General features: G+C 44.3%; 1 protein-coding gene across 3 annotated transcripts in view; it reads right to left on the bottom strand.

The window, feature by feature from the left end:
* Positions 1–943: 943 nt before the first annotated feature.
* Positions 944–15,938, bottom strand: part of YPEL2 (yippee like 2) — a 61,474-nt gene continuing 46,479 nt past the window's right edge. Inside the window, exons 2-4 of one of the 3 annotated variants that reach the window (XM_028109108.2) lie at positions 10,445–10,488; positions 9,334–9,442; positions 944–5,670 (exon numbers count right to left, since the gene is read on the bottom strand). In XM_028109108.2, the coding sequence (XP_027964909.1) occupies positions 5,581–5,670; positions 9,334–9,442; positions 10,445–10,488 (243 nt within the window). In that variant the 3' untranslated portion in view covers positions 944–5,580. Of the gene's footprint in view, positions 5,671–8,124; positions 9,443–10,444; positions 10,489–15,938 lie in introns of those variants that run through there. The other 2 variants (XM_028109107.2, XR_015769357.1) reach the window with 2 other exon arrangements.

The raw sequence follows: 15,938 nt of genomic DNA, 5'->3' as shown, positions 1-15,938 counted from the left end.
AAATGATAACAGACACATCCACTGAAGCAAAACAGGTCACGGGATAAGATAATACGCTCAAGGACAAATAAAGTCAACTGCAGCCGGGCCCCGAATGGGTAGGCGAAAATTCATGGGAAGACAAGGTTATTTCTTCTTTTATAGAGAATAGGCTTTTAAAATACTTTCACCAGTGTGAAAACACACAAATACACACATTCGGGCAGTTTTAATATCCTCTTTCTTCACTATTTAGGTTGCCTATATAAGGTGAGAACGCTGTAAGTTGTGGAGGCAAGGTTTTGAAAAAGTTGATGTCTAGGCAAAAATACTTCATCTGTTAAATGAAGGCACCAAAATACAAAACTGTGTACGCTGACTGGCTATGCAAGGCTGTGCATATGGAAGATACTGGAGGAAAAGAAAAGCAGCTGATTTACTAGAATGGTCCAACTGCCTCACCCAGTGTCTAGAACCTAACAGATGTTTAATAAATATTTGTTCAGTGAGTGAGAAGACTTGATTTTCCATATACTGTAACTGTGAATACTTCTTTCCTCCTTTGTTAGCCAGTTATTCGGAGATAATGCTGCCTCTGTGACCTAGTTGTTTTACAATTCTTTTATCTCCTCACTTAATGCAATACAATTTCCCCCCAAAGAAATTGGCATAAACAGAAAAGTTTGCTGAGTTTAAGAATATGGGGTTTAGTAGACAAAAATCCTAAAGGTCACTCAGGCATTTCTGATATCTAAAGATAAGAGCAGCATTTGCAGATAAGCAGGAGACCTGATTTTTATTCATTAATTGGCCAACTGTCCTTGGAACAAACAACCCTGCAGGGTCTCAGTTGAGAGCTCTGTGACTGGGGTTAGATGACCTCCTACAGGCTTTTCAGTTACTTTCAATGTTAAAATCAAGTTAAAAACATGCTGGGTCAATTAAGACAGATGAGCCCTCCAAAGAATATTTGAAAACTTTATTTTCTCAAATGAGCACCAACACAGATTGGAAATAGGACAGAAACAATGCACTTTTCTCTAATACTGAATCACTATGTACAAATACAGGAAAAGGTGAAGACAAATTATTTGAAAATAATTATCTTTGTTATTGAAGCAAAGTGACCTGAAAAATGCCACCAAAAAAAAAAAAGGGAAAGTAACAAAACCCAAACCCAACAAATACAGTTTGTAAACACAAGCATAAATAGAGATTCCGTACTGAAAGATCGTCTCTGCAGGTTGGAAAAGGGAACCGACTCTCACTTTCACCAAAATGTTATATAAAAATATACAGGCAGATCGAATTTGGTGATGGGAATAGCTTGTTTCTTCTTGGCTTTACCTTTCACTGCTGGCAGATTTCATGACTGTATTTTGCTTAAGAAAATGAGACATTTCTTTCCTCTACCTTGACCACTAGCTTGTTTTCTCATTTGAGGCAGACTCTTCGTTAAAATATGTAAGTTGATTGTGTTCAAGATTTGATTTCCCAGCCTCTTCCTGAACCTGAGGCAATCTGACCTTAAAATAAAATAAACTGTTTACCTACAAGGTATGTGTATTATTTTACCGATGTTCTTTCAACCCAAACCAGTTAACAATGTGGCTTCTACAACCACTGGAACCCTGGGGTACATAAGGAGTACACTCACATCTCAGTTAGAAACACACAGACCTGACTCTGCTTGATCTTCACAAACAACAGATTTCCTTTACAATCTGGGAAAGTTGAGCACACAAAGAAAAAGGAGCAAAGTGGCAATAGCTCCATGCTCAGAAAAACAAAATCCTCATGGTTTGTGCTGTTGGTCCACTCAGAAACAAAACAAGCAGAGAGAAAGAGAAGAAAGCCTTATGTGCCCAAGGTGTAAACTGTAGGTATAGTGTCCCCAATAAAAGAAAACAGGAGGCACAGTCCAAAGTGCTTTTTACACACACACACACACACACACACACGCACGCATTAAAAACAAGATTCCGATTTGTTGGAAATTCTTCCAACAAGAGGAATCACTAAGCTGTTACTAAATCTGATTTTATTTATTTTCTTTTCTAGCAAATATTGGTGCAAGAAAATATTTCAATTCTCAACCTGGTAATGTACTGCAGAGTTTGCTCCATCTGGAAAAAAAATGCAGAGAGGCATTGCCTCTGTCCAGACTAAAGTGATACAGATCTTTTTTTTTAAAAGAGTATATTGGTGATCACTGTTTCCCTTAAAATATACTTCAAGAAATGCAGAGGAAACCATAGAATTTAAAAATGAAAATAAAAAGTGCTCTCAGGGGATCTGAGAAAACAGCACCAAATATATTATTTAAAAAATTAAATATTATTTACAAAAGTATATTTCACAAGCAACTTTTTTCATATATATATCCATTTGAAAATCTTTTTATAAAGGGGACACCTCTTTTTCACACACTGACCCACCAGTCAAGATTTACTCTATCCTATCTCCATGATCTTGCTGTCTCGGAGTCGGGGCAGCACTCAGTCAGGCCCAGTTGACAATCTGTGGGCATCAAGTCTGGCTGTATTTGATTCATGTCAAATCAACCCGTCAGCAGCCTGAGACTAACATCCTGGGGTCTGGGTGTAATCCAGGGCCACCGAGGCCACATGACCTAGGATGGCACAGGGGAGATGGACCTAGAGAGTCTGCCAGCTGGACTTCAGTTGCAAATGAAGGCAGCTGCTGGCTGAGGTACAGAACTTCACTGTATTTGCCTTTCTCACTTCACCCTTTCCCCTGCCCTACTCCCTGCGCCCTGCCTAGGCTTTACAGTCAAACTCCAATTCCCTGAACCCGCCAGGGGTGAATGGATGAGGTCTTTGGTTATGCTCTGAGTCAATAATTTGGTGAGGAAATTAAAGAATGAACTGACTGAGGCCACGAGTTGATGCGTCTCCATCACTCAGCTGCGGTCTCTCCAATACTGCTAGATGTTAGGTAGACAAGCCATGAATGGAGCTAAGGTTATAAGAAGCACTTTTGGTTTCATTGACACAGAGGGAAAGCCTAATGAGTTGTTTTTTTTTTCCCCTGTAGTTACGGAAAACCAACATTCTACTCAGATCTTTCGCACCAAGTACGGTGCCACACACCCATTGGATGCTCAATGGGTAAGAACTGGGGGGAAAAAAAAAGAAGAAGAAAAAAAAAACCAGAACCTGGGTCTAACTGGAGCCTACTCTGATCCATGCAACAGTCAGAGGCCTTATCCCCAAGGAAGAACAGTGGCACATCAGTCTCCTCTGCCCCTTGAAAATTCTAGGGCACCCCATGTCTGGTTTCTATGTCACCACACTCCATTTTCAGTCTCAAAGACAAAACACCTACCCGTGCTTAACCCCCATTTTCTTTCTATGGAAAGGAGCATCAACAGCCAGGACATTCCCTGAGCAAAGGGGCTAATCAAAATCTCTAAGTGAAGGCCACTACCTTCAGGGCAGACAGAAAGGGGGATCTACGATTTTTGTGCTGGCAAGCCATCTTAGGAATGTGAAAGTTGAAAATGCTTTTTATTGAGATCTTGGCCCTGGGAGCCAGAAGAGCTCTTTCTCTGGGAGCATAAATGAAATACTTCTTCTGAACTTCAGTCTGCTTTTTAGTAATGTGGGGAGCACTTAATCTCCCAGGGTTGCTAAAGTACCAAAAAATGTGAGTAAAAAGCCTCTGAGAACAAGATTCAATTTCTAAGAATCCTTCTGTGTCACAGAAGCAGTCTACCTGGAGCCACCCAGCTTCCTGTCAGTCCTGCCATCCGTCACCCTCCAGGGAAGGGCCACGCCTACCTCAGGTCCCCCCTTCTGCAATCAGCCCACAGAAACATGAAAAGGCATTTCCACCATGGACTCACTCCCTACGGGAATTTGTCTGAATTCTGGAAATGTCCCTGGTTGGCTGCTTGAATCCTGATCAATCAATTTTACAGATTCTTGCCTCTATGAACTCACTCTTCTGTGACTTTTAAGGTTAATTTTCCTATAGGATCAGCCTACTTAGAGAAATGAGATGCTGAGAATTACCTAACATAACCTGCACATATCTTAACATTAATTACATTTTCGGTCTAAGCAATAAAATTAACTCGGTTAAACGAGTTTCATCGTGCACCGTGTACTGGCTTACCTGTTGGTAGAATACACGTCACAGTGTTGGTTAACTAACAAACTCCTTTCTCTCATAAGCCTTATTAAGGATCTTTTCTCTGTTTCCCTAATATAATGAACTTTGGTTTGGTTTGTGAGATGGATGGGAGGCAGGGGCTAATATTGGAATTTGTAACTTGACGTTGGATATCATACCTAGGCCCTCCCCACTGCTGGACCGCTCTGACAATTTCTCTCCACACAAAGCATTCCAGTCCAAGGAGAACAGCTAGGGGCGTGACGAATCTACTGGCCAGGTTATCACTAAGCTCAAAGCCTTGGGACTTCGATAGAACTGGAGAAAAACACCCAAAACTCTTATGTACAAAGAATTGCTGATCTCACTGAAGCCTTTGCATACCAAAGGGGAAAGATGCACTAACCTGTAATGGTTCAAATCTAAGCTATTCCCAGCATTGCCCCACCCCACCCCTCTCCTTGCCACAAGGCTCTTCTCTTACTAAGGGTCAGGAAAAAAGGTTAGACAGTCAGAATTCCTAACTGGTTCTACTTTTTATTTTTTCTGGCCCGGTATCTGAGCCATTTCTGCAGGAGCTCCCAAACTACTGCCCCCCTTTGGTCCCTGTCCTCCTCAATTACTGATTTTAGTTGGTTGGTGGCCACAGCCTTTGGGATGTTTGGATCTTGCACCCATTGCAAACGGCAGTCCCCCTCTTCTCACCTACGGTGGCTGAAGAGGCAAAGATAACCCGAAGGAGCAGTGAGGCACCAGAGTTACTAAAACCACCTGGGCTTTTCACTCTCTGCCTCCACAACACCCCCAACTCAACCCAGGAGAACCAGGCCCCTGCGCCCCTAGAGTTAGGGCCAGTTCTTGCGCTCGCAAGCTAACCTGGCACAGTCGGTGTCAGGAACAGAAGCTTCTGATCAGAGAGAATGTAGTCATGAGGTATTTTTTTTTTCCTCTTTGTCCTTTTCGACAAGTCGATTATTTCAAGCCTAAGTTACCGGGACCCCGGGAGCAGCACAATTTTGTTCCTACCTCTAACGGCCCATCCCCTGCCCACCCCTGGGACCCTCAAGGCTCCCCCTTCCTCTCTACCTCACACCCCCATGCTGTGCCACTGCTCTCCTGACAAGAGGCCATCAGGCAGCTCTTACATGGGCCCTAGGGCCCTTATCAAGGTGGGTTGCCGCCATGTGGTCAGGCATCTGTTCCTTTCGTTGTTTTGTTTTCAGCCAACACTAGAACAGAGAGAGAAGCCAGGATCAACTCACAAACAGATACAAAGCAAAGAGACAGAGAGACAGCGATTTAGAGGCCGGTCACCAGAAAGACGGCGTCAGGGTGGGAGAATGCCCCAGATGGCAAGGCCCCTAAATGGATGGAACCAAGTGTTCAGTCACTCTCTCACGCTTGGGTAGAATGTTCGGTTGGATGGTGTTCACGTGGACACTGGGTTAGGTGGATACCCTCCGATCAGTCCCAGCCATTGTCCTTGATCATGTGTGCTAGCTCAATGATGTATTTGCCTTCTTTATATTTCTGGCTGCTTTCAAAGGCATGTTCCTAGGAGACACAAAGGAAGAGAAAAGACACCGAATGACCAAAGACAAGTAGGTGACTTGTAGCACAGAAGTGATCAGGCCCAGCCTGGCCCAGACTGAGAGAATTCCCGCCACTCAGACACGCCACATCCCCTTCACTGAGCTCCAGCTCCGAGACAGCACCAGGACTCTCAATATTTACAACCGAGTTTCGATATTTTGCAATTTAAATATTCTAAACATTTTTTCTCAATATTTACAGTAGAATTTCTTCAGGATTTCTGCTCATTTAAGGCTTTGCCCAAATGTCACCACCTTAGTAAGGTCTTTCCCAACGATTCTACTTTAAAAGCACAACTTCCACCCCAGAACGCCCTCCCCGCCCCTCTCCCTTCTTCATTCTTCTCCACGGCACTTATCATTTTCAAACACACAGTACAACCCGCACATCTACTATACCTATTGTCTTTCACCAGGACGACACAAATTTCATGGCAGGCAGAGGTTTTCATCTATTTTGTTCACTGCAGTATCCCTCGTGCCTAGAAGACTGCTTGCCAGATAATAGGTCTTCAATAAATAACTGCTGAGTGAACGTGTGAATGTGTGTGTGTGCGTGCATGTGTGAGAGAGCGTGCGTGTGTAAAATCTGAGAGGAACCTGGTTTCAGATGCTAACCAGAAATGTGCTCTATAGATGTATCCATGAAGTTTCTATGTCATAATCCTCAATTGTACTGTTACACTTAGAGAAAAGACTCTCAGGGAGAGAACAAAGTATTGGGAGGCCAAATAGGTCTCTCTCTTATTTATCTTGCTGTTTCTATGTCAGGTGTGTTAAGTCTGTTTTTTCTTCACCACCTTTCTCCAGGGAGTAAGGAGCTACATGAACTCTAGGCTGAAGAACCTGGCAGCCCTCACGCCCCACCCAGCTGCCAGGCCTCCAGAGAGAAAATGCAACAGAAACCACCTGGCAATTTACCATCCTAAATTTACAACACTGTGGGTGGGCTTGCAGGCTAATAAGCCCCATAGGAAAGAAAAAAGAAAAAAAAAAAAAAAAGCCCCGCATAGGTATAGGCTCAAAGGGATATTTTCTTCCTAGGCATAGATGTATAAAAACATCTTGGTGTACTATATGGAAAGCATTGGTCATCACAGTCATTAGATGGCTGAGCTCGATGTGCACAAGCTGTGGACATCAGCTCTTTTCCCAAGTCTTCCAACTTAGTAAGTAACTCAACCCTCCTGCCTGTAGGTTCTGGGCAGCATTTGTATGAACTGCATCTTCTGTTCCTAGAGCTCTGGGGAATTGAGTCTCCTAATAAGAGCTCACACTTGAGCCTCTTGTTGAGAGAGGAATCATTCCACAAAGTGGAGAGGGGAGGGGCGCTGAGAGGGAATGTGCAAACACATCACACACACGCAAGAGCTGTGGACTCAGCAGTCATTTCCCTGACACTTCATTATTCCTCAGCTCCGTGTATGTGTGTGTGTATGTACACAACAAAGGAATGTGTTTCGAGACTAAGACCTATTGTTCCATGCAGTGTGTTTAGGATAGGGAGGAGGTAAAAAGAAAACTAGGAAAGTAAGAATATATCCCTATTAAACAAACAAAAGTCAAAAGAAAAAAAAAATTCAACAGCCCCCACGTGCCCCACAGGGCACTTCCAAAATGTCCTAACTGGACAGAACACTAGATCTGGAGTCTGCAGAAACACCCCAGACTGAATCCTGGCCCCAGAAGCATCACTTAACCAATTGCATTTACAGCCGCAAACTTTCCATTTACAAAACTGGGATAATTAAAAGTACTTCACAGGATTAACTATGAGGGTCAGAAGAAATAATGGAATGAAGGATTGGAGCATGGGCCTGGGACATGAGGGGTAATGTATTTGGGAGATGGAGGTTTCTCTACTGTCCTATCATTATGCCTGTCCAGCTGTTTTATCCATTTACCTGTAAGCTTTACTCCTTGATACCATGACTGTAAACACTCCCAAGGGCAAGCATTAGATCACACTTACTTTTGTATCCAACACAAAGGCTTTTAATAAACCTCTGTCAAAGAAGTGAATCATTTTACCTAAAGTAAGGAGCAAAACCAATGAACTCAGATTTATCGTCTGTCTGTAATCCTGTACATCTTCAATGGAATAAGATGACCAAGAGGTTGGGGAAACAGAAGGGCAGAACATTTCTGAATAATCAAAACCAGAACTGTGGCCCCCAGATTGGCCAGAGGGGGCCACCGGCCATACAGGTGGGAACAGAATAGCCAAGGCCAGTTTTTCCCACAGGAAGCAATCAGGGCAACCATAGGGATCTGTGACCATCTTGGCATCGTGAAACATGCCATCTAGGGTGTTTCTTGCTAATTCTGAACATTTCAAGGGAAATGTGAAAGATGGCATCTAAAGGCAATGCAGCCCCACTGCGGCAGTTAAGATTCACACATTTTTGAACTTCGGTTAAATGGAATCATACTTTGCTCAACATCTTTTTTATTTAAATAGATTTCTTCATGTTTTTAGAGCAGTTTTAGGCTCACAGCAAAAAGGAGCAGAAGGCAAGGAGGTTTCCCCTGTACTCCCCACTCCCACATAACACGCAGCCTCCCCCATTCCTGGAGTCCCACAGAGTGGTGTGTTTTTCACAATCAACAAACCTACACTGACACATCATCATCACTCTGCGGGCAGTTCTGACAACTCCTCCGGGCTCTCCCAAGCTAACAAACAAGCTAACTAACCACAGGTCATATAAGCCAGCCCCACACTGACCCTGGGCAACTGACAGGACAGGGAATTTATGGCATTTTACATGGAATAAGTTGTCCTCCCAGAGCCAGGAAGACTCAACATCCCCACCATGACTGGGCAGAAAAAAGCATGTGAAAATATCTGCCAATAAGAAATATATCTACCAGCAATAACAACAAAAGTTTATTTTCACGGATCATCTATACCTCCTCTCACCGTGGCGAAGGACTGCTCACTCTAGGTATCAAGACATTAAAAATATTTGTTGCGTTAAACAGCGAAGGAACGAATGTCCACTAGCGAGAGTCCAGCCATGACTCTATCTAACAGAGGACATTAATTAACATGTTTGATGATGCCTAGCACAGGGCCTAGGACCTGAGGAATGTTTTGGGGACATTTACTGGAGCAAAGAGCATGGGCTCTGCAGTGAGATTCCTGGATGCCTATATCCTGGTTTGGCCATGTAATGGCTGGATAACATCAGATATACTATTAACCTCCCTAAATCTCCGTTTCCTCATCCCTATTTTATGGATGGGTAAGGAAGCTTTACCCACCAAGGAAGCTGTGAAGAGTGAATAAAATAATATAGGCTTGGAAAGAGTCAGTTGTCAGGAAATGTTATGTGCTGCTATTATTATTAATTAAACTGTAAAGCAGATGTGTATCTGTCTGTCTCAGGGGCAGGTGCAAAGGAATGAGCAGGAGAAGGGGACTGTCAGAGAAAAGGGAAGAATGAGTGTGGTAGACAGGAGTGTGCCAGGAACAGCTCTTCGGGTTCCACTGCCTGTTCCTGGATGAAGATAATCCCACAAGGTCACAGGAAGCCAGGAGAAGAAAGCAATCTTCCAGCACGAGGCTCTCGGTTACTCCCTCACAGTCCTCTCGCCACCGACCAGACTCCTCAGTACTCACATATTTCCAGCCCAGAGTGGTTTTGCAGTTTTCACAGTAAATGTCTGCGACTGCATGGAGTCCTGTTAGCAACACTCGCTCTTCTGCAGGCCCGCAGCCCACATTAACTCTGTGCCAAGGGACAGAGAGAGAGAAAGGGTGGTTAGTCACACATTCATCCTTGGTCGTTCAAGCAGAGCTTGCAGCGAGAAAGTAACTGAGCACGGATGCCTCAAGGGAAGCTGGCACTGAGAAGGGCGTTGTTTATGACCAAAAGTGATAACAGTCCCCAAAAGGTAGCCACGTGGAAACATCTCCATTGAAATGCATTTGAGATCTGCAAGTTCTGATTCAGTGAGTCTATGAAAAATAGTCTGTATGGTTGAGACTTTGCTTGGAAGGTTTCTAACTAATGCTTCTAATCTTGTGACCTAAGGGGACCAACGGATGGCCACACTGTGAAGACCACAGCCATGAGCACGGGTCCTCAGCTCAGAGCTTACTGAGGACTGAATGCAGCTGAAGATGTCAAACGGGACATCTGCACAGTCTTTTCCTGATTACAAGGATGAATGAGCCCCGTAGTATCTCCAGCTGAACATGTGAGATTGTCATTCTCACAGTGCATCACACTTCTGTGAGTGTCCCCCCTTCCTTTCCCAGGTAAGAGGCTACAAAGGATGTGCCCAGCAGTGACAGAGAGCCCTATAGGCCGCGACTGCAGTGGGGGAGGCTCTTCACTACCCGGGCTTCTTCCTCCAGCCCCAGCTCCTGCAGTGGATCCCCATGTCTTTTGTTCGACCTCCTCTCCTCCCGGATGACTCATCTTAGACCTGGCTATGAAGCCTCCATGATGAGGCTCTCGGAAGCACTTCAACGTCTTCCCTATGAGCCTACAGCCCTCTGATGTGCCTACTGTGGGTAGTAAATATATTATTTTTAGCCAAAGATGCTGCCCCCCCAAAAAAAATTCCCCAAAGATAACTGGCTACCTAATGTGGATAGTAATGTTCTGCAGGGTTTCTATTGTCGCAGAGGGGGCAGGGGCCATTGTTTAATTATGACTGAGTGCGGCTTCCCCCCCCACCCGACAAAATTTGCACCAAACCATGGATGTACCAGAGACACTCACACTGAGTTAAAGAGGTATGCTCGTCCTTGACTTCCTTGGAACGACTGAAATGCAAGGAAACAAATTGATAGTTAGATATCCATTTCATCCACCCATTCGGGAAACCAGCCCTAAATCACAACAATGACAACCTTCCAGGATTGACACAGCAAAAAAAAAAAAAAAAAAAATGGCCCTGAGCCATTTAGTAGTCGAGCTGGCAGCTAGCATGAGGGAGGACAAGAGGAGAGCATAAACACAGCCACAGAGCTTGGGCCGGCCCACACTTGGACTGTTTTCACCAGCCCAGGTGAGAAGACAGAAAAACCAAACTCCACAATGTCACTGAAAACTTCTTCCCTCCTGACACCGTCTGTTCTATTAATCCACCCAAGATAATCCACACTGGCCTTTGCTGGACCTACTTATTTCAGGCATCTGTGCTGGCCACAGCTTTCCTCGAGGTGGTTAGGGAAATCAAGGGATTTGCTTGCCCTCTTGGCGCAACCCCGAGAAGATGCCAAAGGATCCCCAAGGCAAGAAAGAATACACCACCAAACCTACATTTCTCACGTCTTGTGATCCTAACTGCCGTTAAGAGTAACAGTCCTCCTGCCTGGGAGCACGGGCACTCTCCTTTTGAGGTGTAAGCAACTTGATCTCTAGATCACAGCAACACTCATTAAGCAGCAATCCCATTTTAAATCCCAGCTTCAATATGAGCTGTTCTCTTCCGGCTCAAGGGCAGCAGAAGCTGGAGAAACGTGAGCCAGGGCTTGCCATGCAGTTTGGCATCCACTTCCATTAAGACAGGCCCTTGCCGTGTTTCCCTCCTCTGGTGACATCGACAGGTCCGGCTGACATGAGCCATCCGCGTACCGCTGCTGCCTGCATTTTTAATGTGGTCTGACAGTCGTACTCTGGATCCAACGTCCTAGTCTTCTCCAAAAACCACTCTAAAAACAAATAAAATAAGGGACTCTCCCATGACCTCTATTACTCCGTGGCTGGAGAAATCCAGTGGTGACTAGTTAACAGAGGACCAGAGGGTAGGAGAGAACCAGACAGGACACAGATCACTGCACACCAGACAGCCACTGTCAGAAATACCGGACTTCAGGGATCAATGCCGCCAGCCAGAAAGAAAGGCAAGATTTCGGACTTGTGGAAAAAGCTGACTTTGGGGCAGCTGGATTGTTGGTTGCCTCCAACAGGCAAACGCACCAAAGGCCTGTGCTCCCAGGTGTAGCTCCAAGAAGCAAGCAGATGTTCCCCAGCTGCTGCTCAGGCCTAAACCAGCTCTTCCCTTGGGTTTTGAAACATTCCTGGGGAACAGAAGAAACTCCCAGGCTGAATGAAGCAGGAATAGGTGTGTCCCAGCCTTGAAAACCTGGAGGTCTATGCCAAGTGTTTGGAAGAGACAATGTCCCTGTGACACAGACTATGGATTTAGACAACCTGTTAGTTCAACCCTGGAGCACAAAGACACCCAAGCACTGGCAGGGAAGCCAAAGCTTCACCGTCTGGCCCCACCAACCTCTGCGGTCCCTTCTCTCGCTATAGCGTCCTCTGCTCTAGTCAGGCCAAACCACACGCAGTTCCCTGGAACTTGCCATCTCACCAATTTGCCCATGACGTTCCCTCAGATGGGAAGGCTCTTCCACCCTCAGCTCAGCTTGCTCTCTTCCGTAAGGCTTTCCCTGACCTCCCCCCAGAAGAGGTACCCGTTGGCCCCCATGTTCTGGACTCCTCCTGTGCCCTGTCTGTGCCTCTTTCTTAGCACTTAACATACTGGATCTAATTGATATGTTTATTTTCTAACAACCTCACTAGATGGGGAGCTCCCTGGAAGGTATGGGCCAAGGCTTCACTCTCTCTGAAACCCTAGCACAGAGCACATGAGTCTGGTATACTGTAGGCCTTTAATATTTATTCCACAGGTGAACTGCCTCTAACTTCCTTTATTTCTTTAAGTGGCTTTACTGATGTATAAGTGATGTCGTAAACTGTACCTATGTAAAGTGCACTATTTGTATCTACCTGTGAAACCATCACCGCAATCACGACTGTCATACCCAGAAGTTTCCTCGCGTCCCTCTTCACCTTATTGCCTTCCCTCCCCTCCTCACTCCTTTCCCACTCATCCACAGGCACCCACTGCCATCACTGTTGCTTGCATTTTCCAGTTTTTTATAAGTGAAATCACACAGTATGTAGTGCTTTTTGTCTGGCTTCTCTCACACAGCATCATTCTTCCAAGATTCATCCACGCTGTTGCATTTTATCAAAAGCTCATTCCCTGGGGCACCTGGGTGGTCCCATCAGTTAAGCTTCCGACTCTTGGTTTCAACTCAGGTCATGATCTCAGGGTCGTGAGACTGAGCCCCGCGTCCGGCTCCCTGCTCACTCAGCATGGCGTGTGCTTATCCCTCTCTCCCCCTCATCTCTCTCGCTCAAATAAATATACATAATCTTTAAAAAAAAAAAAAGCTCATTCCCTTTTTATTGCTGAATCGTATTCCATTCTATGGATTTAACCACAATTCCTTTGTATTTTTTTATTTTCATAAGGGATTTGGACTAGTCAACCTCCCAAGTCCCCTTACAGCTCCAAAATTATATTCTTTTATGATTCCTGGTTCTACATTATGGATAATCAGGAGCGTCATCTTCTAAGAAACATTTGTTATAAACTTCAAGTTTGGAGCTTAGAAGAATGAGGCTATGGGAAAATAAATTCTAGAAGAAAGCAGACAGGAAGATAACACAAAGCAACACAGCTCTACCATTTATAACAGGACGAGGTATTTATTTCCCAAACAAACACAGATCTGCTATACCTAGAGATAACTGGGAATATAGGGAGAGAAGCAGCATTTAAGACTTTCCAGGGTAGAGGCATCCCCAGAAGGTATATAAGACAATCAGGGTAGGGGAAAAAAAAAAAACACCAAATTTTTAATCTACTTTTATCTTTCTTTCCTTCCTTTTTATATTTTTCTCTTAAAAAAAAAAATGGTTTCACTAAACAGTCAGAGATTTGCCACTGGGATCTTCCCTGGGTTAGTGTCATGTGCGCACAGGTTATCTAGAAGGAAGTGTGGGGCTCTCGTTGTACACGTGTGTGGTGTGACAGCGGTGCCCTTCAGTCTTCGCTTTCAGCTTATCGTGAACACTGTTGTTTTCTGTGCAACAGGATGTCAAGAATGAGACTAACCTTAAGTTAAGACAAAACAAAATGAAACGAAACAGGATATTTGGGGCTCCTGGGTGGCTCAGTCGGTTGGTCATTTCGGCTCCGGTCATGATTCCAGGGTCCTGAGATTGAGCCCCACGTTGGGCTCTGTGCTCAGCAGGGAGTCTGAGGATTCTCTCTCTCCCTTTGCCTCTGCCCCTTCCCCCTGCTCATTCTCTCTCTTCCCCCCCCAAAATAAATAAAATCTAAAAAACAGGATATTTAAACAGTAGGATCCTTGCAATTTTTTGTATATATAGGATAGCTCACCACGAAGAGGTTCATTTACATCAAAGTACTTAAAAATGTAAAGAAGTTATACATTTTCCTTTTGTAAAAAGATGAGCATTCCAAACTCTCTGGCCTTTGCTGTAAAAAGGAGCTTGACATTCATATGGTACTCTTATTCTGCAATATTTTCCAAAAGAATAAACCCACAAAAATTTGTCCCTTTAAAGAATAGGTGACATTTCAACAGGGAATGAGAATGTAACTTCTTTTCAAAAGGAACTTATGCTATGGAGAGAACTGGTATCTGGCAATGTATTCGTTTTATATGATGTTTGTAGTTTAGAATTGACATGACTATACAAAAAATTGATTCAAAACGAATGATATTTGGAAGAAAATGCAGGTGGAAATCTTCGTGTTAGAAAAAGATTTCTTAGATCCTGCCCCAGAAACAATTTATAAAAGAAAAAGACTGCTAAACTGAACTTCATCAAAATCTCAAACTTACTCTGAAAAACCGATAAAAAGAAAAGTTAAGCCATAGACTGGGAAAAAAATATCTGGAAATCACATATATGACAAAGCACTTGTACCTGAAATATATAAAGAACTCTCAAAATTCAACAATAAGGAACAAATGCCCCAATTTTAAAATGAGCAAAAGAGGCTCTCGGCTCCTAGCCCATTCGTCAGACATCAGAATCTTCTGGTGCAGGGCCAGCCACATCCCCGAGACACAATGGTAATGTCAGAGTAAATGGATTTGGTCATATTGGGCACCTGGTCACCAGGGCTGCTTTCAACTCTGGCAAAGTGGATACTGTCACCATCAGTGACACCTTCACTGATCTCAACTATGTGGTCTACATGTTCCAGTATGTCAAGCTCATTTCTTGGTATGACAATGAATTTGGCCAGAGCAACCAGGTGGGGGACCTTATGGTCTATATGGCCTCCAAGGAGTAAAAGCCCCCTGGACAACCAGCCCCAGGGAGAGCAAGAGGAAGAGAGAGGCCCTCAGCTGCTGGGGAGTCCTTGCCCCAACTCATCCCCTGACACACTGAGAATCTCACGACCTCTAGACAGTTTACATCCCAGACCCCCGAAGAAAGGGAGGGACTCGGGGAGCCCTACCTTATCATGTATCATCAATAAAGTGTAGTACACCCAGCCAAAAAAAAAACCTCAAAAAATAACCTCAAAAATAGTTTTAAATAAAAAATAAAATGAGCCAAAGATTTGAACAGACTTCACCAAAGATAAACAGATGGTAAGCAGTCACATGAAAAGATGCTCAGCATCACTAGTCACTGGGATAAGTGCAAATTAAAAACACAATGAGATCAAAACCACAATGAGATACCACCTCACACCAGTCAGAATGGCTAAAACTAACAAGTCAGGAAACCACAGATGTTGGTGGGGATGCGGACAAAGGGGAACCCTCTTTTTTTTTTTTTAAAGATTTTATTTATTTATTTGACAGAGAGAGACACAGCAAGAGAGGGAACATAGCAGGGGGAGTGTGAGAGGGAGAAGCAGGCTTCCCACTGAGCAGGGAACCCGATGTGGGCCTCGATCCCAGGACCCTGGGATCATGACCTGAGCCGAAGGCAGACGCTTAACGACTGAGCCACCCAGGCGCCCCCAAAGGGGAACCCTCTTACACTGTTGGTGGGAATGCAAGCTGGTGCAGCCACTCTGGAAAACAGTATGGAGGTTCCTCAAAAAGTTGAAAATAGAGTTACCCTATGACCCAACAATTGCATTACTAGGGATTTACCCCAAAGATACAAATGTAGTGTTCCAAAGGGGCACCTGCACCCCAATGTTTATAGCAGCAATGTCCACAATAGACAAACTATGGAAAGAGCCCAGATGTCCAACGAAAGATGAATGAATGGATAAAGAAGATGTGTATATATACAATGGAATATTATGCAGCCATCAAAAGGAATGAAATCTTGTCATTTGCAACGACATGGATGGAACTATAGAGGGTATTGTGCTAAGCGAAATAAGTCAGAGAAAGACAATTATCATATGATC

Source organism: Eumetopias jubatus, unplaced genomic scaffold, assembly GCF_037043125.1.
Source record: "Eumetopias jubatus isolate StellerSeaLion01/CBP00866 unplaced genomic scaffold, mEumJub1_p1.0 scaffold_10, whole genome shotgun sequence".
NCBI classification, from domain to species: Eukaryota; Metazoa; Chordata; class Mammalia; order Carnivora; family Otariidae; genus Eumetopias; species Eumetopias jubatus.
This window is presented reverse-complemented; position numbering and strand designations above follow the sequence as displayed.